This window comes from Carex rostrata, chromosome 21, assembly GCF_964058835.1.
Source record: "Carex rostrata chromosome 21, lpCarRost1.2, whole genome shotgun sequence".
Classification (NCBI taxonomy): domain Eukaryota; kingdom Viridiplantae; phylum Streptophyta; class Magnoliopsida; order Poales; family Cyperaceae; genus Carex; species Carex rostrata.
Window position 1 is genome coordinate 8,352,434 of NC_135938.1, and position 23,283 is coordinate 8,375,716.

Consider the following 23,283-nt stretch of genomic DNA (forward strand, 5'->3'; position numbering starts at 1 on the left):
AGAAAGTGTACACATTACGAACTAATAATTTTCGAGTCATATTTCTTTTTGAGAGGTTTTATTTATGGTTTGGCAAGATCCGCGAGGAGGGTGTAGGATGCATATATCTGAAACACTATAATTTCGTTTTCTCTTTTATTATGTTCTGATTTTTTAAATCCAGTCTTTGTTATTGCCATAAAAATATAGAAATTCTTTTTTATACTAAATATAACTCATACGGCCCTTAAATTAAAATTCGGGACACGTTTTGTTGACATTGAATACTTCTAAATTCTCTGTCATCTCTGATTCCTGATTTTAAATTTTTAGCCATCCGAGATTAGGGGTGTTCAAACGGTCGGTTCGGTTTAAACCGAACTAAAATAATCAAACCGAACTTAAAACCGAAGTTTGAAAATCCAACCGAACCGACCGAACTAAAATAGCAAACCGAATTAAAACCAAACCATTTAAACCGATTTAAACTTCGGTTTGTTCGGTTGAACCGAACTTTCTCAAAAATCAAAACTCAATACATCTATAATACTCAATTTAAACTTTGGTTTTGATTAATGAACCAATTTAAACTTCGGTTTTGATTAATGAACCAAAATAATACTAGAAGTCTTGACCCTATCAATAAAATCGGTCGGTTCGGTTTAATCGGTTTTGAGAAATCAAAACCGAACCGAACCATTTAAACCGAACTAAGTCACAAAATCAACCGAACCGAACTAATTCAACCGAACAACCGAACCATTTAAACCGAATCTTACCGGTTCGGTTCAAAACCAAATAAACCGAACCATTTGAACACCCCTATCCGAGATGTTGACATTGAAAACATATTGCTTGTTGTATATGATGATACTTTCATTTCATGAGACATGCAAAACACATGATCAAGTAGGTTGTAGGTAGAAATTTGCTCTCCAAAAGTCATGTTTTACTTGTATTACATGCTACTTTTATTCGAATATTGATCTATTATAGATATTATTACTGACGCTATTCTTATTCTCGATATCTTATTTTTTTTAATTATCTCCTCCAATACAAATTAAGCAACTATGTAAATGTCTCTTCTAAATAATTCATCTTCTTTAATATTTAATATCATAAATTATAAATGTACAATAATTTCATATAATTGGAGTGAATAAATAAATCAATTTTGCACTCACACGAGATTTATATTTTTCTCACAAAATAATTATTGCTATTATATAAGCAAGTAATCGAAAAAAAGTGAAAGTCATATAAAGAAATGAAGAATTGCGTGAATAAAGAAATTAAAATAGTCAATTTGCATGTGTGTGTGTGACTATAACATTGTTTTTTTTCAATGCACTTGAGATTGAATTATCTTGCATTTATTCCAAATGAAAAGGTATGCACTTTTGTACCCAGGTATTAAAACCGTACTTAACTATATGTTTTTGTTTACTTGTCTTGGCATGTGAACCCACAAAAAATTTACTTGAAGGATAATCTTTTGACATTTGTTTAATATATTGTAATGACAACACATATTCTGATTTCTGACACCAAAGTTTATAAACAAACACCTAATCACATGAGCTATATTTTGGTTGTTGGCATTCTACTAAATCAGGGTTCCCATACAAATTTAAATACAACTTCCCAGGATTAACATTTTTTTAGTTTTGCAAATTCCATAACCAAACGTATTGCCAGAATTCAGACAACTTCTCTCCTCGCAGTTCGTCTTTCCACTTCTTTGCGCACAGGAGGGATCTGTTCTTTGCACAATTATGCTTTTTATCCACGCAATAATATTCAAACTTTCAAACTTATTGACAGTTTGTCAGTTTTGCTCTTCATTTCGTTCAAAGCTATTTTTCATCATTCATAATTAGTATATTTCTTTCCTAAGACACTCAACTCTTTTAAGTAAACAAATTTTTGAATAAATTCTTATAGCTATCTGAATCATTTTTTTTTCTCTAAAGGTTGAAAGTCAAACCACCCAACTATTTAATATGCACGAAAAATTACTGCAATCAGATTTCAAAAACATTAACTTTACTACTCGATTAAAGATTGTTTTTCATATCAAAATCATTTTAGGTTTCTATATTTAACATTCTTATCGATAGAACACTTGATACTATCCATTAATGAAAGGCGGTGTGCGATTTGATTAAAAAAAAGACTCACGCTCAAAGTAATAATTTGCCTTAACAAAACATAATATCTTGTTTAAATACTTGATTGATTATTATGAAATTTATTTTATAAACAAAGAATGCGCAGTACCGTTTAGTGTAGCAATAGGTATTAGCTTCTTGTATTCTATTTAATCTTTCTAGTATTTCATTCAAAGAAAATTATTCTCACAGAAGAAAATTTACCAATTATGGAAATCATACAGCAAATTAATAGAAATTAAGAATAGGAAGATAAGCAATTATGAATGAAACAAAAACGGCACATAAAGAGAACACTTTATCTATAAAGTCAGAAATTGTGGAAGTGTTGTGTTAATAACAAATTTTGTAGTGTTAACATCAGCAACCCCACACGGGACTGTTGTCAGCAGGAAGAGTATCGGATTTTATTTTATGGCTGTTGTGCAACTGAAAAGGCAATTACTTGAAAGTACTGCGCTATCAATTGATGTCGTTAAACACGTGCTAATAAAATTGGATTTTGCTTATAAATCTCTTAGGTTGCTTTCTATTTTATTATGTTTTCTTTTTTGATTGTTTGTAACAGATATGCTACAAACTTTAGTGTGTCTGCATACTTACGTCTCCAAAGTTTCTCTGTAATATCTTTTGGAGAGAACAGCTCAAAATTAATCAGTCAAAAGTTCAATACCGTTGTAATTTTTTTTTTTTTGGCTTTAAAATACAGTTGTATATTGCATCCAAATAGGAGAAGAGAACAAGTCAACCACCTACAAATAAATGCAACCAACTACTCCAACGCTCTTACGTCATATTTAACTGGTTGGAAAGAAACTTGATGAGAGACAACGTGATTTGCACCTTCTTGACCCAACCAACAATTGAACCACTCGTAAATAATTCATAAACAATGACAAAATCAAACTATTAGTAATTACCAATACAATTTCAAGTCATGTGCAGGAAATCAAAGCAACCAATGGAATGAACACAGAAAATATTGATTGAAAACACATACTACAAGTTCAATTACATGAAATGAAAGAACATAATTACCCTTTATTTTGTTTCAAGTCTCATTTGATTTCTTCACCACATAGTGCCGCTCAAAACAGAGTTTTTAATTTCAATTTATTTACTAAAAAAAAACAAGAATAGAAAACCATGGATACTGGTATCCCAAACCACACAATTGAAGACTCGATTGCACAAACAAAAATATTAGCAAACCATACTTGGCCCGGTTGAACCCTCAATTTTCATTGGAATGAGCTCCCAAACCTTCACCTCCCCGCATTTCCCAGACTTACTCGGCATTGTTAACCCGTTTGACCCAATCCCAAAATCCAACTCACTCCCTCCTCCATGTTTTGCCACTACAGTTTCAACCGTCACTGCATTAACCCTTTGTGCCTCCAATGTATTCAAACGAATCCTCTCAGCTCTTGCCCCAATCGTTTGCCCCAAAATAGATGCACCAAGTGTAATTGCCATGGCTAGCTTCGGCATCAGAACACACTTCCTTAGCATACCAATGAATGGTACGGCTGCATGTACCGCTGCAAACCACTGAAGTGAGAATTTGGCGGTGTGTTCTCTCCACACACCAAGCGGTATGTTTGCTGCCATGCCAAGTAGTGCAATAGCTAGCATTTTGGCCGGTAAGGGTTGGGGTCGAAGGTTTTTCACGAACTCGGTGCGTGAAAGAGCTGCACGCACCGCTACTATAGCTTGGGGGCATCTGAGTTTTAGACCCGGTGGAGGTTTTATGAGGTTGGTGACTAATGGGATAACACCGCTTACAGCTCGGTATGATTTGGCAAGGGGGCATTGACCCGATTCGAGCCACTCATTGCTCAGTGCCTCATGCGATGGCTTGTTATTTCCATTCTGTAAATATAATTAATAGCAAAGTCAGGTAAAGGGAGAAGACGTACAAAAAGAAACAATAGATTGCCATACACAAGTTCTATAGGAAATGAATAAATCATCAAGAATGGCACAACAAAACAAATGAATACCTGAGATATCGGTTCATAGGTAGATGGCTTTTTGCTTTGCTTATTCCTCTTTTTAGATAGAGAATCAAATGTGAAAGGGCCACCAAGCCCAAATGTAGAGAGGCTGATTGTAGCAGCTTTAGCAGCTAGCGGGTCAAACTGGTGACCCGTTTCAGTATTTTCACTTACACGGGTCTCGTCAAATTCAAAGGATCTTCCTGCAAGTGGTACAACACCATTTTGACCGTGAAATAGACTAAATGCCACTTCAAAATCAGGTCCATCCTCGAAAATTGGGCCTTTTGCTCCTCTAACCTTTAAAATCAAACCAAACAAATTACTAATTTTGGCATAACATTGAGCCCTTTTGAGTTACAAGATTATAATCAAGGTAAAATAAGTATGATATTGGTATTTGGTATGGAAATCTAAAGTTTTAAAATGTGAAAGTTCTTACAGGAGTTGGGAACCTGGCAGAGGTGAAGGACAAAACAGTAGGTTCATTGATATTTCTTAGAAAGGGGCACTTTTCAATTCCTTCTTGAACAGCTGGATCGTTTGAGCACCCAGCAAAAGCCAACTTGAGAATTGAATCCATAGAAGCTCTTTGGATCAAACTGTAAATTGATAAGACAATCAGGTCGTGTGTTAATTTAAATTCTAGAAGTTAGAGAACATCAATTAAGAGACATTGAACTATCCCAAGTTTGAAAATCTTTACAATTGAAAGGAAGATTTGAAATTAATTTAACATATAACATGGTAGATTATCCTAAATGCAGGTATTTTCCATAAAACAGCACGAAGCAGACTGTTGTTTCATCTTATAGGAAAATACAAAATCAGAAGTAAATTCCAATTCATTAGATTGAAGTGGGTGGATTTCAGACCAGGTTAGGTTCAACCACAGAGAAATACAAAAATATAACAAAAAGTTTAGTAGATTTAGGGAATTAACATATCCCAGAAAAGCTCTTTAGACAGTGGATTGGTTCTTCTAGGTGAAAATCTTTATAATTGACAGCAACATTTGAAATTAATTTAACACATAATATGGTAATTATCCTAAATGCAGGTATTTTCCATAAAACCACATGAAGCAGAATAATGTTTCTTCATATAAGAAAAGAAAAAACAAAATCAGAAGCAAAGTCCAATTCATGTCATAGAAGTGGCTGGATTTTAGACCAGGTCAGGTTAAAACGCAGAGAAATACAAAATTATTTTAGTACATTTAGGGAATTAACATATCCCAAAAATGCTCTTTAGACTGTGGATTGGTTCTTCGAGTTCAAAAGATTAGATCGAACTTCTATTTCTCTAACTTTTCTCTTTGCACTGAAAATTCAATCACACAGCCGCAAGAGGCGAGCGAAATCGAACAGAAAGTTGAACAGATCGTACGAATTCTATTAGAAACCACACAAACCACCGATTTCAGCATACCTTTATACTAACTCTGAACTGCGAGATAGAATGGAGGAGAACGATTGCTAGGGTTAAAATTTCGGTGTGGAGAGAACACAAAGAAGAAGAGGGCAGAGAGAGAGAGAGAAGCAATCAGCTGTTGAAATAATAAGAGAGCTAATTTGTAATTTGTATTAAATCAAATTGTAGAGAGAAAGTGAAGGAAGCAGTGATTACTTTGGAGCTCGTCAAATCCCGAAATCAGCTCTGAATGGAGGAAATCGCGTGGAAGGCACGATGCATCGGCTAAGGTCTCCTCTGGGGAATGGTAGCTGCGCTCTTGCTGCCACCACAAGTCATCGACCGGCTAAACCGGTTTCCACGTTCCAGCCTGGCATCCTCACCGCTTATCACCGGTTCATATTATTATTAGTATTATTATTGTATGGGGTTGGTGGGTTTGTTGACCGCTTTGTCGCCTGCCGGACTCACGCCGTTTAGCGGTTTAGCCTTTTTTTTTTTTTTTTTTTTTCTCTCTTTTTCTTTTTTTGTGTGTGTGCGTGTGTGGTTTCCCAACTAGTTTGAGCAACATAATTTCTTTTCTGTTTGCGCAAAGATGTCAGGCATTATTTTTTTTTTGCCCCATCTGAAAACAGGGGCGCAGTTGGATGGAACAGCAATTTTAAAATAAGACATAACGAGTTGGGTGCGTTTGGAGAGTGGAGACCGACTTTTATATTTTTAAGATACTTAGAAAATTTATTAATTTAAAAGATTCTGGACTTACAAAAAAATTATAATTTTCTATCTGTAAACATATAGTAAAATAATCTAAATTCAAACATATTTTAATATAGAAATCATGTTAAACAATTCGAATCGACAGTTTAAACTTTAAAAATAAAAATATATACATGAATTAAAATATACAAAACACAATAGCACAACTCGATACTTAATTATATAATTATTTTCAATTGTGAATATATTTTTTCACCTTTCTGAAATATTATAATATTATAGATTGCAATCATCATTCTCGATCTGATGATTCAGATTTAGCCTAGTTGAGTAGCTTTTTCAGAACTCATCCATTTTGTTTGATTTTAAAAAGACTAAAAAAGAAACGAACCATTGAAAAATTAGGTAAAAAATGAACCGTCCAGATCAATTTAGGATTATCTAACGAATTTGATACAACTGGAGAAGAGCTGAATCCAACTTTTTGAATAATAAAAGTGACGTGGAGTTCCCTCACAAAATTAATTGTAGTTTTCTTATCTAAATATTTTATGATAGTCAACCCAGATGAGGATAGGTATTATACAGGTAAGAGTAGAACTAGGTGTTCTTAAGTTCATCAAGTTTTCTTGTGAACTCAATTATAAAATCTATCGAATTCATTTTAAATGACGAATTTAAATAGTTGAAATCTTTCTACCTTACGAGCGAGCAATGAGTCTACATACAAATTTTTTTAAATTTCGAATTATTTTTGCATAGAGTCAAGTGGTCAAAAGACGTTCAAAAAATAAATGCATTGAAATTAATTTATAAACTTTCTAATTTTGATCACTTGACTCTATGCAAAATTAATTTGAAATTTTAAAACTTTTACATCTAGACGCATATGTGGTAGAAGAATTTCAACGGTTTGGATTCATCGTTCGAAGCCGATTTGTACAATTTTAGGGCCTGTTCGACCAACCTTTTCAACGTCACTGTTCGCGTGGGATAACAAAAATTCAGTTGGACTGAATTTTTTTTGTCCCACGTGAACAGTAAAAATCAGTTCAATTTTTGCACAGCCCATACCCGCAGGGGCGGATCCACTGTAGCACAGGGGGGGTCAGCTGCCCCCTGCTGGATTTTCAAAAATAGTGCTAAAAATCTGCTTTTCGGACCTCTGCCCCTCCCTGGAATTCAAATTGCCCCCCCATAGCCCATTCTGGAATTCTAATAGACGGAACGGAGCCCATATAAACTCTGAGCGAAACAAATTAGCATATCCCAAATAGGCGCTGATCCCAAATAGCGAAAATTAGTTGAACCAAAATTCCCTATAAATGTTGAATTGTTGATTTTTTTCAAGTAATTTTGGATTTTTATTATATTGATTGGTATTTTTTTTTGTTATGTTGAATTGTACCCGATAAGCTATTGGATTTGAACCCGATAAGCTATTTGCATCCGATTATTGCCCCTCCCTGACAAAAATCCTGCGTCCGCCCCTGCATACCCGTTCCCTTTTCCAGAGAGTCTGCCGAACAGGCCCTTAGAGTTGAGTTCACAAGAGAATTTGGTGAACTTAGGAACAGGCCCTTAGAGTTCTACTCAGCAAATTTAAAAAAATGAAGTTATTTTTTGTGAAACTTTGTGAATTCTCCAAAAAGTTTCCCATTATTTCTTTTAATATCTTGTTTTGGTATAATATGATTGGACGTAATTTTTTATTTGCTGTATTTGAAAAATAAATAAATAGACTCGTGACATCAAATTCAAAATATTTTTAGTCCTAGGCTCCTATCACAAACAATATCAACGACAACGTTTCACAGTTAAAAGATAAACGCTGTTGTTGTGGATGGGGGTGTTCATTAACTCGGTTTGGTTCAAATTAAACTAAAATAGATAAATTAAAATTTTATTCGATTTTTAAAAATCAAATCGAATCGAACCGAAATATAATAAGACCGAATTAGAACTAAACCGAACAAATCAAAGTAAAATTTGGTTTGTTCGGTTTAACTGAAATAAGGTATTAATAGTAAAAATAAATAATTTTGTTGTTAATTTTTTGAATTTTTTAAAGATGGATTTAAAATTTTTATTTGATTCGGATTAACTAGTTCTAAACCGAATCAAGCAATATACATTGTCATTATGTCATAATTTTAATTTTTTTAAAATGTTTGGTTTGGACAGATGGGTTGTAAATTTCGGTTCAGCTTAACCGGTTTTAATATTTCTAAGTTGAACCGAATACTGACAACATTTTTGTTTACAACGAAAATAATTTACTTCAAACTAATTTATATAGTATTTGATTTACATTGAATCCTAAATTCTAATGAAGCGTTTAATGAGTCGTGAGAATGGCAACATTTCATATGAGATGAAATATTATGAACGATAACATTTATTTGTGCTAAAAACAATAATATTAACAACAGTGTATGTGTAAAATGAAGATACCCGATTTGATGTCACGCGTTTCATATTTTATTTATTTTAATGTTACAGTCTCTTACAGATGAAAACTATTCGAGCGGTGTGTAGCTATCACATTGTTTTTTATTATTATTTGGCGGAAAGTGGGTAGCTATCACATTTCTTTCTACAGTACATCTTGCAGCGATATACCTACTTTTTTGTGCAATTCCAATCAGGGAAAGAGTCGAACAGAGAAAATATTATTAGTTAGGGAGAATTTCAGGTATATCCCTCAAAAATCTCGAAATTACATATTCATCCTTCTAAATTTCAAAAACTCATAAATTTACCCAATTTATTGATTTTTCTATTAAAGCTTATTTTAAATTTATAAAACACCAATTTCACCTATTATTAAAGAAATATTTATTTAGTGTAAGAAAGTTATTTTGTTTTCTAACTGATTGATTTCTAAGGACGAATGGTTCATTTATTGATGTGTGATGCATACATGGTGGCATTTAGGAATATATTGTGTGTGCGTTATATGTAAGAAAATAAAACATTGCTCTCAAAACCGACCAATCATAAGACTAAATATTTTTCTTAAACATGTACCATATTTTTTTTAATAAAGGGTAACATGATTACTTTAAAAATTTAAAATGAACCTTAATAGAAAAGTCAATAAATTGAGTAAATTTGTGAGTTTTCAAAATTTAGAATAGTGAATATGATATTTGAAATTTTAGAGGGGAAGATATGTTAAATTTTAGACTAAATGTTTGTGAGTTATAATTTTGAGGTTTTATAAAAATTCCTCCTATTAATTAACTCCATATTCAGTTTTTTTTTTTTTTAATTTCAATTATGTGTGTCATCATTTTATTTAAGTGGGTAATATTAATAGCAAACACGAACCCTATTTGAATTTTTTTCTAAATTTTCTACGTGGCCATTGGAAACATATTTTATTTTATTGTTCTGAACAAATTGCAACCGTCATCTCAGATTTGACAATATGTAGAAAAATTCATGAATTTGAAATGTGAATGAAAGAAATTCTATGTTGTAATAACGTAAGTAATACAATGGCTCACAATTTAGCAAATTTATAGCCAGGATAGGCAGCTTAAATGTAGTTGGTTTTACTTCTATTTCTGATTAATAAAAGGAAAAAAAAAACGTGTATAGCTGAGTATTTAACTATGTTTAGAACTTATTCATTTTATTTCATTTAATTAGGTAGATATATAATTTGGAATGTGAGACTGAAAAGTAAATTGTCCAAGGTCTAACTTTAATATATCATTTAATTAATTTCGTGCCGTTGAACTGTAACCAAAAATAAATGAAAGGAATTTGATATTATACATATACTGTCATTGTCTGATTGATATCACTGTCAATAACATAATAGTGCATTAACCGCTCACCATCCTTCAATGCTCTTTCTGTATTCTTCAGAATACAAGTCGTCAATTCGGTTTTGACCGGTCAAATATACAATATAATATTTTTAAACTAAATAAAAAAGTGATTAATATAAATATACGAGTGTGGCCGTGGTGCTATTCATAGTGCATATTGATCTGTATTATAAATTAATATTTTTTTTTTTAAAAAATTCAAACAATTAATATAAAATGTCTAATAATAAAATCACCTGATTTAATGATTCTACATTATTTAAAAGAAATTATTTTCCACCTATCTAAAAAAAAATATTTTAAAAAAATATACAATTTAATATGTAAGCATATTTTTATTTAAAATTATATTAAAAAATTTGGCTCAATTGTTTAGAAATATTGATCCGTAGTATAAACTAATGCACACTATGCATATTATTATTACCACATACATAACATTTTCCAAAATATGAAGGATTAAAAATGACGTGGTGGTTACCTGATAACGCCAATTCATTTTTCTCTTTCTTATGCGGTAATTCAGCACTGGCGAACACAAAAAATGAGAATCGGTCAGACTATTCAAAAAAGAAGAATTTTCTTTGCGAGATTGTTGTAAATTGATGGAACAGGGTACGAAAATTTCTTCATATTTGGTCTCACAGAGAAATTTCTTTATATTCGGTCAAATGACTGAAATCAAAGAGAAGTATTTTTAAGAGACCATAGCCAATAATTTTCCGTGATTAATTTTTTTTTTATAATAAATATTTAGTGAAGTTTGAGCATATTTATCCCCAAAATTAGTAGCAATTAATTACCTCTGTCAAAATAAAATTAGCAATTAAATTTGAATTTATTGCAAAACATTTTCATCCCGTAATAAGTTAGCAATTAATTAAAGCCTAGAGAGTCAACGAGTGAAAACCAAATTTTTTTTTTTGCCAACGTCACCTTTTGAAATTAATTTCTTTAAGCGAAACTTTGCTTTTTATAAAACTACGGTGCATTCTACCAACAAAAAAATAAATTGTCAGCTTAGAATCTAACCGTTAGATTTGAATTAAAAGAGCATTGCGGATGTAGAAGCTCTTGTTAAGAATATATATTAATAAGCTCCGTTTGCAATTTTTTGTTTTGTTTCAAACTCTTTTTTGTGAACATGGAAATAAATAAAGCCCAATAAATTGCAGCACATTACTTCTTAAAAGAAGCCCGTATTGTTATCTGAAGGCCCTAAAGACGGCCCGTAATTATATAACCCAACCACTCAAAAGCACCGACTGTATTCCTGACGGGTTTCATATCGCCTAAAGTAGCTTAAATTTTGAGTTAAGATCTGGATTGTCCGATCTTCTCTCGCACGAATATTAAAGGTCCCTGGGCATTTCCCCTCGGGTCGGATTCTGATCGGACGGTAAATTTTTAAACTCGAAATTTGAGCTACCTTAGAAGATCGAACTCCTGACATTCGGGTCCCTGTTTGTCGACGCTAGATTCGACTCTGAAGTCTGAAGTCTTATCCAATCAAATAGTTAGAATATGATACGTCGATGAAATCTGAACCGTTTAAATTTTGCTCCCTCATTAAATTAAATTAATCAATAAAAATAAGATTTACCAAAAAAGGAGAACTGGATGTCACTGTGCACTGCGGCCTTTCTCTCTCTCTTTCTTTGAGGCACTTCTTCCCTCTTTTCTCTCAATTCAAATCTCTCACACTGCTCTGAAATCTTGACCCCCTTCCCCACAGTTTCTAATTTGAATACCAAATCCGGGCAATCTCCTCCGTTTTGAGCGTTACCCAATTCAGAGCAACTATTCCAGTCGTGATTTCCCCTATTGATTTCTCTCTTAAAAAGAGAGTCGCCAAACCCTAGTTTTCTAAAGAGAGTGCCAGAGAGTGCAGCAGATATGTCGAGTGAGGAGAAGAAGGTTCTTGGTAAACATAAATTGGAGATCTCGCCAGAAGACGGGGTTATCACTTACAAAAGGCGCCGCTTTTTGAAGAACGAGTTCGGTAGTAGTGAGGTAATAGTTCATATTAGTGCTTCCTGCTAAAAATTTAAGATCCCAAGTATGAAATTTTCTTTGATCATTCATTCTTTCCCCGAAATTAAGATAATTTTAGTTGATTTATTGGGGAATATGCTGGTTCAGTGCATTAAATTAGAGACTGTTTACTGAGCAGGAAATTGGGTGGAAAAAAAAATCCAGATCTGAACAAATTAAAACTCCTTGTTTTTTGTAGCTGTCTGTGGGTTTGGCATTATGCAAGATGAACCCTGACAAAGAGCCAAATTGCGCAGATAACCACTTGCAGAGGAAAGAGCCAGATGGCAGAGATAATCACTGGCATAATGAAGAGATAAATTGCACAGATAACCACTGGAAAAGCTGGAGATATATATTGGAAAGTGAACTAAAGTCTCTGTCTGAAATGGGGGGAGGTGGTATTGAAAATTGCATTTGTGCTGCACTCGGCACTGGTCCATTCACACTCTTTGGCAGACCACAGGTACATAAATGCAAGATTTGATCTTGTACCAAGTAACATATAAGTGTATTTTACTGAATTTTTTTTCGTACCAAATTCTGTTGTTCTAGTATACTAGATTACTATATATTACTGGTTGTAGTATTCAGTGCGGATTGATACGAGCTGTCTGTTACCTAACCAACAGTTACCAAATAGTGTTAACTTGTATCAAATTGTTTCTTTGGTTCCTTTGTACTTGTATCCTCTCAATGGTTCTAGCAATGACTAAGCTTAGTACTGGTATTTAATGCTTGAATGAGTAAGTAACATAAATTTGATTTGTCATTTATTTAGAGAAATTCTTAAAATGGTCCCTGAACATTTTTACCTTTCTACTGTCAAATTGCTGGTTTTTGTGACTTAATTTTCTAGTAGTGATTTGACTATAGGGACTGCAGAGTCAAAGGATGCTAGGTTTTGTTGATAATCAGGGCAAGGTTATAATTATCTGAATACCTAAATCACGTGACATTGTTTTCTCTAGTTAATTTTTCCCACATTTGAGTTTGATAGGACCAAAAAGATATGAAAAGAAATTTAAGCCTCAGGAAATTGGTGAACTAATATAGAAGTTGAGGGGCTCAAGTGAACACATTAAAATTAGTTCAGGGTGATTTTATGACTATCAAGTATCAACACTTTCTATTTTGGGCGAACTTAAAAAGTTAGTCTAAAACTATTATTTTTAGTAAATGCATAAAGTACATCTTTTATGTTAATAACTATTTATAGATTTAGGCACCTAAAACTATACCAGTATGCCAGTTTTTTTTAAATAATTTCTTCAATTTTTCACGTGACCCATGTTGCCTAATAACTTATGACTTTAGCATTATCCAAATATGTACCTGTAGTTTAAACTGTGATGATCTGTAACCCTTTTAATTTTATTTCTTAAACTATTATTTTAGGAGAATGGATATGCAACTGAGGCTAGTGCTGCAACCGAGTTTACATTAAACAGATGCATAAAAGCATATGTAGGTGACAACACATCCAAGTGTCAGAACACACTTGTGGAAGTACTTGTGTCCGAGAAATTTGTCATGCTGTGTGACATATTGTTCAGAAATTTCAGAGTAAAAGATTACCGGCGTTATATTGATTTGACCAAGATTCACTACAGGATGAAGAACAACCTTTATGAAAAGTCACCTCACCTTTTCCTTCGAGATATACTGCAGGTATATGGACTACTTTATTAATACTTGTTATTACCAGTTTCCTTTTATATGGTGTTTATTCAGTTGTTGTTGAAAAGTGAAAATGCATGTATTATCCTTAAGTTAAGTTTCAGATAAATATATCCATCCAATCCATCTAAGCTATAACATGTATATTGAAGAGAGATTTACGTGTGCTAACGGAGAAAATCTAGCTCTTTTAATACCTGGACCAAAATTTTTCTTTGATTTCACTTCTTTATGAGGCCACAGAGTTAAAAGAAAAAAAAAACTTTTACATTCATTTAAACATTTTTCTAATGTTTTGTTAGATACAGTTATTTTTTGTTAAATTAGACATCAATTATAATTCCATTTAATTTATTTTTTGTTTGCAAGTCTTTTAATTTTTTTTATTTGTTATTTTGACTTTTTCAGCTGTGGAGGGAGTTTGAAAAGGTCGGCCGAGATATAGTTCGTCTGACAAGTATTTTCTCTGACAGATGCAGAGTTTCTTTTCAAAAACAGGTGAGAGCCTTAAATATAATTATGTAATAACTTATGAACTCTTATGTCTGTTTACAAACTAGGCAAGTAATAATACCATGCAAATTGTTTAGAGACCTGCATGAGTTTTTTTTTTTTTTTAAACCTTTGCTATATGCATTCCAAACATCTTTTCATATTGATAGATTTCTATTATTTAATAACAAACCCATCTCTTTATGCTAGGTTGGAGTTGAATTTGAACTGGAAGCCTGTGAAGAAAATGCTGAGGCAAGTTCATTATATTTTACCAAATAGATCATTTATAAACTTGTCCTCTAATATTCTAAATATTTTAGTAGATCTCATTGTATGTTCTTGTTACCGTTTTTTCCAGGACAATTGTATATTAAACACAGAGACTTGCGTAATGGATCTCACTGCTCCAAACAACAACATAAATGATTTTAGCATTGTTTACAATAATATGAATAACAATAATTCAGGAGATTCCTGTACAACCATTCAACAACTAACCCTCACCCACTCAGACCGGTCAAGTCATCCCGATCCCACTGATCGCACGTGCAAAACTTGCGGTTGCAATGCGCTCAATTCACAGTTCCTTATATGTGATGGGTGTGAGTGTGCGTACCACATGAATTGCATCAGGCCTGCAGTCAAGGTTATCCCAACCCAATACTGGTACTGTAAATCCTGTACTGGTACCAGCAAGAAGAAGAAAACCCCGAAGAAAAAAAAGAAGGCAACAGGACCGCATGAGCACTGTGTGGCTTGTAAGAAACGATTGGAAAACACGGAATTCACTGAAACACCCCTAGTACTTGTAGAGCCCAGAAGGGAAGGCCCCATGTCCAATGTCAAAGAATCTGACGACTTGGGCCCGCAAGAATTATGCAAGTTATGCGGGTTGAAAGAGGAAGACGACAAGATTTTTCTGAAATGCGGCCATGCATACTGCCTGTATAAGAACTACCATGTAAGGTGTCTTAAAGAAACCCAAATTGCAAGTGAACAGCAATTAAATAGGCCTTGTTGGTACTGTCCCTCTTGTCTCTGTCGTGGTTGCTATGCTGACGTGGACGATGAGAACATAGTCTTGTGTGATGGGTGTGATGAAGCGTACCACATTTACTGCATGAAACCGCCTCGAGATTCGGTACCGAAGGGGGAGTGGTACTGTGTTGCGTGCAACTTGGGGAGGGCTAGGAAAGCAATGAGGATACACCAGGAAGCATTGGTGTTGAAGTATCAGACAAAGCAGGGTTAATTTTGTCCTTCTGTTGAACTTGTATAGAAAGCCCCTTTGTGTGTTGTGTAATTTTCATTTTAGGAGTGGAGGCTCTGGATGCAAATACTTGTGCCATAGCAGCTGTCAGTTATCTATAATTTTAGCAGGTTTATTCCATTTTTTACTAATCTGTAAGTTAGGATTTTTTTGGTTAGGATCTAGGGATGATATTTTTTTTTTGTTTTGTTTTATGTTTTGGTTGAATTTAGTAATTACATTGATAAGAAACGATTGGTTTAAAAAATGATGTATCAGTATAACAAAAGAACCATTAATCGTTCTTTTTTTTAAATCTCTTCAAAATGCAATGGTGCAGCCAGTCTTTTTTAATTATGTTCTTTGCTTCATTTATTTTAAAATATTCCGAATGCACTTGTAATGTAAACATAAAACAGAAGGAAATACAATTGTGTAACAGTATTGAATGTATATTAAAGTGTTGAAAATGGCTGTCCTTTTTATTGAGAAAATTTTGTATGTAAATTGTAACACTCACAAGACAGAGCACTAACGAAAGGAAATCAGCCACCAATGGACAGAGGACACGTATTAGTATCTTGACGCCGTCAAATCCAAATTTGATGGTGCCGTTAGATAACAACATACCTTTTGTGGTTCTCTCTTATTATTTCTTTCCGAGTAGAACTAGGGTGCTCTTAAGCTCACCAAAGTTTTGGTGAGCTTAACTCTAAAACTCATAAAATCGATTTCAAATGACGAATCCGAACCATTGAAATCCGCCTACCTTACGTGTGATGTATCTACATATGAAATTTTTAAACATTCGAATTAATTTAGTATAAAGTCAAGCGGTCAAAATTAGAAGGTTAATAAATTAATTTTAGTGCATTCATTTTTGAACGTTTTTTGATCGCTTGACTTTATACTAAATTAATTCGAATGTTTAAAAATTTTACATGTAGATGCATCACACGTAAGGTAGGCGGGTTTCAACGGTTCAGATTCGTCATTTGAAATCGATTTTATGAGTTTTAGAACTTTGGTGAGCTTAAGAGCACCCTAGTTCTACTCTTTCTTTCCAGTTCCTTGAAATGATCATTAAAATGGATGTCTTTATTGCTTTTGTTCTCAATCTTGTCAGCATTTTGACCCAAACGAAGAACTGAAAACAAACCTTGTTCCAAATTCTAACTTGTTATTTATGGTCTGTCAGGATCTGCTTCGGTTGGAGCCCGGACTGAATCAAATCGAAAGCAGATCAGTTTAACAATAGTAAAATGTCGCAATTATTTCCCTCGCTTTATATTTGGTATGGTGTCGGGTTCCGTTTCGGTTCGAGTCCGCAAATTCCCTCTCTTTTACTTGTCTATCCCACTCTCCCGCTCTCATTTTCTTGATCAAGATCGCGCGCTCTTGCTTCTTTCTGTTTCCGTCACTTCTCTCCCTTGCTCGCTCGCTCTCTCTCTCTCCTTTGAGAGTATCCTCTTCTCCAGCTCTCCCTTGCTCGCTCGCTCTCTCGCGGACTCTTTCCATTTCTCTTGCATTTACCGCTTCGCAAGAGAAATCATCTCATGGGGGACTCGCAAGAGGCATCGCCTGTCAAGGTTCGTATCTTTTCGGCATTGTGACTAGGGTTTAGGCTTCCTTGTTCGTTGATTTTCTAGGGTTCTGGTTTCAACTTTCAAATCTTTGTAAATGTAGGAGGATCAAGAATCGGCAGCGTCGCCTCAGAAAGACGCCATCGTAGGAACCCAAACGTCCAGATGTAAGATTTGTTCTTACTTCTTATTTACCTGTTGTATATTCAATTTTCGGCTTCAAATCTTGTGAAATTAAGGTCCAGCGCCAAGATGTAACATTTGTCCCTAATCTTGCTATTTCTTTGTCACACGTTAGTTTCTTAATTTTCTGCTTAAAATTTTTGTGACCTTAATTCTTGCTATTTCTTTGTCCCATGTTAGTTTCTCAATTTTATGCTTAAATGTTTTGTGAAATTAAGGGGATGATAGCTGGACGGAAAAGCATATGATCTCTATCTAACATTTCAATAGAAAGAATCTTTTTCTTATATTTAAACTATGTCTAATTGTTTTGATGAAATTTTTATGTCCATACAGACAAAATTCTTAAGAAAATGGGCGAAGGTAAAATGTATTTCGATCATACTCTCATTTTACATTCTTTCCTTAATTTAGTTTTCAATTCTTGATGAAAGAATTTTACTACCTGTAGGCACTTTTGGGAAAGTTTTTCAGTGTTGGGATAATGAGGGCCATGTTCATGTGGCTATAAAGATTTCTAAAAGCGATCCACACGAAAAAATTTATGCTATGGAGGAGATCAATGTTTTGAAACATCTCGCAAGCAATAGAAGAGCAAAGAAATAGTACGTTTATATTGTTCTATTCTTTTTGGTAGATACTTCATTCACTCTTTTTTATTCGTGTATTCATTTTTTCTTTACTTCTTTTCTTTTATTTGTAGTTGTGTTCAGATGAGCAGATGGTTTGAATATGATAATCATGTTTGCATTGTAAGTCTTCTATATTATGTGTTTCAAATAAATTGTTACCATGCTTGGAAGGAATTGCGTGTGAGGTTTAAAACCGTCCACTAACGTGCTTAAATTTTTAGGGTGTTTGAGGTGTAAACATACCCATTGAAAGGTTGTATGGTTGAAAACTAACAAGTAAAAAGCAATTCAGTTGAAAATATGAGCAATTAAGTCTTATATTAAATTTAAAATAATCAAGTATAAAAAAAAATATAAATGTAAAATAAGCAAGTACCAAAATAATATAAATATAAAATAATTTCGTATAGAAAATTGAAGTAACAAGTTGTAAGGTGTTGAAAATTGTATCAGGTATTTGAGAAGTTGGGTCCGAGTCTTTGTGATTTTCTTAAGCTAAATAAGTTCCGGCCTTTTTCTGTGCCATTTGTACGGGACTTTGGGCGCCAGCTCTTGTCATCAGTTGAATGTATAATTAGTTTTCTTAATTTATTTCTCTTGTAACATTCCAATTATTGACTCAAATTAACTTTTCTAACCTTACTTTTCACACTCTTTGTCAAACAGGTGTGCACAATATGGGTCTGATACATACTGACTTGAAGACTGAAAACATTTTGCTTGCTTCGTCTGAGTATAAGCAGGTCTTAACTATAAAGGTACCAGATCTTAACAGAGTTTACTATCAAATGGAACTGTTAAAACTTTTCTGCTGGGGTGAACTAAGGGTTTGATGGTCTTAATAGAATTTACTTTTTGGTTTGTTGTACAGAGGTGCTACCCGCAAGCGAGTTTTAAACTTGTGCCAAAGTCAACTGCTATAAAATTAATTGACTTTGGCTGTGCCGTGTTTGATAACTGCCACAATGACCACATGATTACTACACGGTATTACAGGGCGCCGGAGGTAATTTTGGGTGAGTTGCTGTTTTGCTCATGCTTAGTTCTATCTTAACTAATAGTATATTTAATAGTACTTATTATTTTGTGGTACTGGACCATGTTCATCTAAGATTTGTGCAAGATGTTGAAATATTACCCAAATTCTATGTGTTACGGCAGATGTACACAAATTATACTACTATAGCTATGTTGGGTTTTCTTAAGGGCAAATTGGCAAACTGAAATTTGCCATTATTTTGTATCGATGGTTAATTCATATAATGCTCTTTTTATGTTGGTTTTGTTTATTCTAACTTTCTTAATTTGTGGTAGCATTTTAGTTAGTCAGAGGTTGTTGAGTTATGTTCTCTCTCCCTCTCTCTTTTTATTTTTGAAATCTTGGCATAGGCTGCCAAGTGCTCTCTCTCTCTCTTTATTACCCTTTGGCAGACAATATATTAACAAAAAGTTTGAATTGCTCCCTGAATAAGGCCACTGTAAGCCTCCCCTTTCTTCCCATGTTCCTCTCATTCACTCCCTCTGCCCCCCTACATCTTAACATTCTCTCCATAAACCTTTTCTGTCCTCTTAACATTCTCTCCTCACACCCCTTCTCTTTTTCTCCCTCCTTTCACACTTTCAAACATCTCACTCCTCCCTTTTAAGCAAGTGGTTTATGTGCAATTTTACGATCATTTTTGGGTTTATTCTGTAATGAAGGCAGTTTTTTGTTTCAGTATTAGCTTGGGACTAATTGGGTTTTTTGAATGAAGGATTCGGGTTCTGAGGAATAGCGGGTCCTTTTCTCCTTAGTTTTCTGATGCAGGTTTATTTTGTGGGGTCCATATCTTTATGGTGATGTGGGTGTTCTAATTAAGATCTTTCAAGCTGTCGACATTCCCTGGGCTCTAACCCAGACATACGGGAGTATCTATAAATTAGATTTCTATATAGGATTATGGTTTTTTTGTTTCTATATAGGTTTTATTGTTCTTTTTTTTTTTCCTGTTTCTCTTCTTCTGGTTATTGTCTCTGCTATCTTGTCCTTCACTTTATTATTATTCTTTTATTGACAATGTGGTAGGCTTTTCACCTACTATGACAATTCAGATAGAAGCTTGGAAATTCCTAGAATTGATTGGGCAAAATATAAATGGACAACATGTGAATGTGTTAAAATAAAATGCATGAAGCATTGACTTGGATTTGGCCCTGTGGGACAGAATTAACTTAATAAAAAAAGTACTAGATTTCCCAATTTACTAGTGAAATTATTATTTTGGACAGGGCTTCGATGGTCTTATGCTTGCGATATGTGGAGTATCGGCTGTATACTCTTTGAGTTATGCTCGGTTAGTCATGCTTCACAGAAAAGAGTTCTTTAAATAAGAAATTGCTTATGTTTTCTCTAATTGTGTAAAATTTTATTAGGGAGAACTTCTTTTCAATGGCCACGAGGATTTGCAACACCTGGCCATGATGGAAAGGGTGCTGGGCCCCATACCCAGACACATGATCCGCAATGCATGGTGATCTTAATTTCTCATAATATATATTTGTCTCATAAATTTTATATTCACATTTCTTACTTCTAATGTGAATTGATTTGACATTGTACAGTTCCTCGGCTCGGAAATTATTTAAGAAAGGAGAAAAGTTGAATTGGCCACAATCTGGTGTGTCGTCCGAGGACAAAGAATCTGTGAAAAAGTTGGGCAAATTAAAGGTTTGGTTTATGTTTTCCCTTTTCTATACATTCATGCTTGTAAATTCTGAAAACAAAAAAGGTCTAATTTGAAAAGAAATTAAATTAAATTGACAGGATCTGGCTGGGAGATACTGTACAGTACACCAGTCGAGGGCTTCTCTGACGGAATTGCTGAAAGGGTTGCTGGCTTACGACCCAAATGACAGATTGACAGCAAGAGAGGCCCTCGATCATCCTTTCTTTAAAGAGTGTTGATGAGCCGTTTCTCCAAGAGGGTCCCACAAGTGATCAAGAAATCTGGTTACTGTAGCAGATTTCTCTCTCTCTCTCTCCATCACTCTGTCATGGCTACTGAATTGATCAAGAAAACTGCCTACTGAAACAGAGTTGAATTTGTATAGAAAGCCTTTTGTGTGTTGTGTAGTTTTCGTTTTTGGGAGTGGAGGCTCTGTATGCAAATAGTTGTGTCACTTGTCAGTTATCTTTTATTTAGAAGGTTTATTCATTAGGGAGTTGCATTCTTCCTATTATAATTTCTTTCCAGTCTGTCATCTTTTCTTATGTTTAGTTTTGAGTTTTTTCTTTTGAATTGTGGTCGATTTTATACTGCAGCATATATTGTCGTTTCAACATTATGTTAATAATACTTGCAATAATAATCTTGTGGGCTGCTGCCTGCCTGGGAAATGGGAATCAAAGAAAGGCCATTTAAGTTGTAACTAGGAAGGAAGAACACCGCCTTAACTAACATTATTTCTTAATGACCCAATTTGAGATTACTGATTGTAACCTTCTCCCAACCATCAGTTCATGTGTTCGGATCCCTGACTTGCAATCAATTTCATTATTTCCTCAAATTAGTTCTACATTCTTTGTGATGTAGGGGTTTAGAAAAGGGTAACAAGGACCAAGTATTCCATCAGTTGACAGATTATAGAGAGGTTATAGTGTGTGACGAAAACTGAAGCGGGTTGTTGAGGAAAGAAAAAGAGCAAGTAATCAACCCGCTACACTAAATGTTACAGACACTGTATGTAACAGATGAATCCATTATCCATATGAGATTTTTAGTTTGACATTTTTTACATTCATCAATCTTTTATATTTGAGACTTAAAAAAAATGTAAAACTTTTGCATTTACAGTGAAATGATTTATTTTAAAATAAAATACCAAATAGAAAATAATGAATTATGATATAACTACATCTTAATTTTTTTGTTGGTATGATACAGGAAGTAAGCACTTGTTTTCAAAAATTTAGCAGCATTACACTTTCGTATCTCTTTTAGCATGTGATTTTGGTACCACAAAATTTGTAAGCTATTATCAATAACATAATTTTTAGAAAAAAAAAATCAATATGTAATATTTTAATCACAGAATTCCTAATTTATACGTTTTAAGGTACCACAATAAATTTGCAAATGTACCTCTCAAATTTGAAAACAAGAATAATTCGGCATAAACGTAATGTTCTATATTTAATTCAGCCCAAATCTTTAATGCACGGTTCCTTTAAAATTCGTGTTAGCACATAACAAACGCACCAGATTCTGGAACCAGATCTCCTGCCCCCTGGGGTGCAGGAAATTCCTGCCTCCAGAGTCACTGCAGAGTGAGCTCGGTTACTATTAAAGGGTTTAGGGTTAAAGTGATTTTGGGTTTAGGATTATATGATAGATTTGATGGATTATATGATAGATTAGATTCTGGGTTTAGGATTATATGATAGATTTTGAGGGAAGAAAGAGTCACACGTGATAGATTTTGGGTTTAGGATTATATGATAGATTAGATTCTGGGCCAAAAATTCAGTGTTATGATAGATTTGATGGATCTCGGTGACTCTTTCTTCCCTCAAATTATGTTCTGTACTCGGTGCTGCATTTGTGAATCCCTGACCATGCACATAACTACATAAGTTACTTGATGTAATTTCCCAAAGAGACTTTCAGTATGGAATCTAATTTTGATTCATTTTGGGGAAACTGTCCTTTGTTGTTTCTATCAAATTGAGAAACAAGACATAATTGAGTACAATTAGGACCCCTAAAAATGTGGTGATTATGCATCGTTGTCTATTATTTATTTAAGAAGTTGGGTTAGAGACTTAGAGCCAAGTAAAGGAAAAAGAAGCAAAAATGCCATGGGGGGTGCATTTTACTGATTTTTATGGCTAGTTAACTACATGTGAAGCTGGATAGGAAGGAAATTGGGTGTAAGGTTATGAACCAGCAAAATATTAGTTATGTTTAATACAAACAATAAGAGAATGTGAGCACAATAAGAGTGCCTTTCTTTTTATTCATATAGTTACTAGTTTTATGAGATTGCTAGGTTCTCAAAATTCTTAGGATTTATGCTTGTTACTGCACAGTTTAAATGTTGCAAACATAGTGGTGAAATTACATCTTACTAAATCATTTCAGACCGATTCATTTTTGGATCAAGTATTTCTCTTAAGCAGAATCATTCTTCATTAATTTTTCATGGCTGGTTATTCGAGTTCCAATCAATGGTGCTTCTTTTTGCTATTAGGTTGATCAAGTATGTACCTTTATGTGCTGGTCAGTACTTGTAAGGTCAATTTTACTCATTCAATTGAGATTTT

General features: G+C 33.8%; 3 protein-coding genes across 5 annotated transcripts; 2 read left to right on the forward strand and 1 right to left on the reverse strand.

Annotated features, from left to right (window-relative positions):
- Window positions 1-3,115: 3,115 nt before the first annotated feature.
- LOC144573411 (uncharacterized) lies at window positions 3,116-5,900 on the reverse strand. 2 transcript variants are annotated; one of them, XM_078323198.1, is made up of 4 exons: window positions 5,780-5,900; window positions 4,593-4,752; window positions 4,157-4,450; window positions 3,116-4,025 (listed from the first exon to the last, which is right to left on the reverse strand). In XM_078323198.1, exons 2-4 carry the CDS (start codon window positions 4,731-4,733, stop codon window positions 3,357-3,359), a joined length of 1,104 nt encoding a protein of 367 aa, XP_078179324.1. In that variant the 5' UTR covers window positions 4,734-4,752; window positions 5,780-5,900; the 3' UTR covers window positions 3,116-3,356. The 2 variants fall into 2 exon arrangements, with proteins under 2 accessions (XP_078179324.1, XP_078179323.1); XM_078323197.1 differs by having other exon boundaries at window positions 5,582-5,854.
- A 5,843-nt stretch (window positions 5,901-11,743) lies between these two features.
- LOC144573412 (PHD finger protein EHD3-like) lies at window positions 11,744-15,919 on the forward strand. 2 transcript variants are annotated; one of them, XM_078323199.1, is made up of 6 exons: window positions 11,744-12,138; window positions 12,359-12,625; window positions 13,558-13,830; window positions 14,248-14,337; window positions 14,542-14,586; window positions 14,693-15,919. In XM_078323199.1, exons 1-6 carry the CDS (start codon window positions 12,022-12,024, stop codon window positions 15,584-15,586), a joined length of 1,686 nt encoding a protein of 561 aa, XP_078179325.1. In that variant the 5' UTR covers window positions 11,744-12,021; the 3' UTR covers window positions 15,587-15,919. The 2 variants fall into 2 exon arrangements, with proteins under 2 accessions (XP_078179325.1, XP_078179326.1); XM_078323200.1 differs by having other exon boundaries at window positions 12,004-12,138; window positions 12,417-12,625.
- A 1,220-nt stretch (window positions 15,920-17,139) lies between these two features.
- Window positions 17,140-21,262, forward strand: LOC144573112 (serine/threonine-protein kinase AFC3-like). Its single transcript, XM_078322801.1, has 12 exons — window positions 17,140-17,172; window positions 17,270-17,333; window positions 17,686-17,712; window positions 17,801-17,954; window positions 18,053-18,101; window positions 18,435-18,549; window positions 18,648-18,757; window positions 18,853-18,997; window positions 20,250-20,314; window positions 20,394-20,491; window positions 20,583-20,688; window positions 20,785-21,262. Exons 1-12 carry the CDS (start codon window positions 17,140-17,142, stop codon window positions 20,923-20,925), a joined length of 1,107 nt encoding a protein of 368 aa, XP_078178927.1. The 3' UTR covers window positions 20,926-21,262.
- The last annotated feature ends 2,021 nt before the right edge of the window (window positions 21,263-23,283 follow it).

What these genes read in the sequence shown, in the direction of transcription:
- LOC144573412 (XM_078323199.1), top strand. Translation starts at nt 12,022, where the DNA reads ATGTCGAGTGAGGAGAAGAAGGTTCTTGGTAAACATAAATTGGAGATC. An exon ending in GAGTTTCTTTTCAAAAACAG is followed by an intron (nt 14,338 to 14,541) that starts GTGAGAGCCTTA and finishes TCTTTATGCTAG; the next exon opens with GTTGGAGTTGAATTTGAACT. An exon ending in CCTGTGAAGAAAATGCTGAG is followed by an intron (nt 14,587 to 14,692) that starts GCAAGTTCATTA and finishes CGTTTTTTCCAG; the next exon opens with GACAATTGTATATTAAACAC.
- LOC144573112 (XM_078322801.1), top strand. Translation starts at nt 17,140, where the DNA reads ATGGGGGACTCGCAAGAGGCATCGCCTGTCAAG. An exon ending in AAGAGGCATCGCCTGTCAAG is followed by an intron (nt 17,173 to 17,269) that starts GTTCGTATCTTT and finishes TTGTAAATGTAG; the next exon opens with GAGGATCAAGAATCGGCAGC. An exon ending in CACATGATCCGCAATGCATG is followed by an intron (nt 20,492 to 20,582) that starts GTGATCTTAATT and finishes GACATTGTACAG; the next exon opens with TTCCTCGGCTCGGAAATTAT.
- LOC144573411 (XM_078323198.1), bottom strand. Translation starts at nt 4,733, where the DNA reads ATGGATTCAATTCTCAAGTTGGCTTTTGCTGGGTGCTCAAACGATCCA. An exon ending in CTGCCAGGTTCCCAACTCCT is followed by an intron (nt 4,451 to 4,592) that starts GTAAGAACTTTC and finishes TTGATTTTAAAG; the next exon opens with GTTAGAGGAGCAAAAGGCCC. An exon ending in CCTATGAACCGATATCTCAG is followed by an intron (nt 4,026 to 4,156) that starts GTATTCATTTGT and finishes TTATATTTACAG; the next exon opens with AATGGAAATAACAAGCCATC.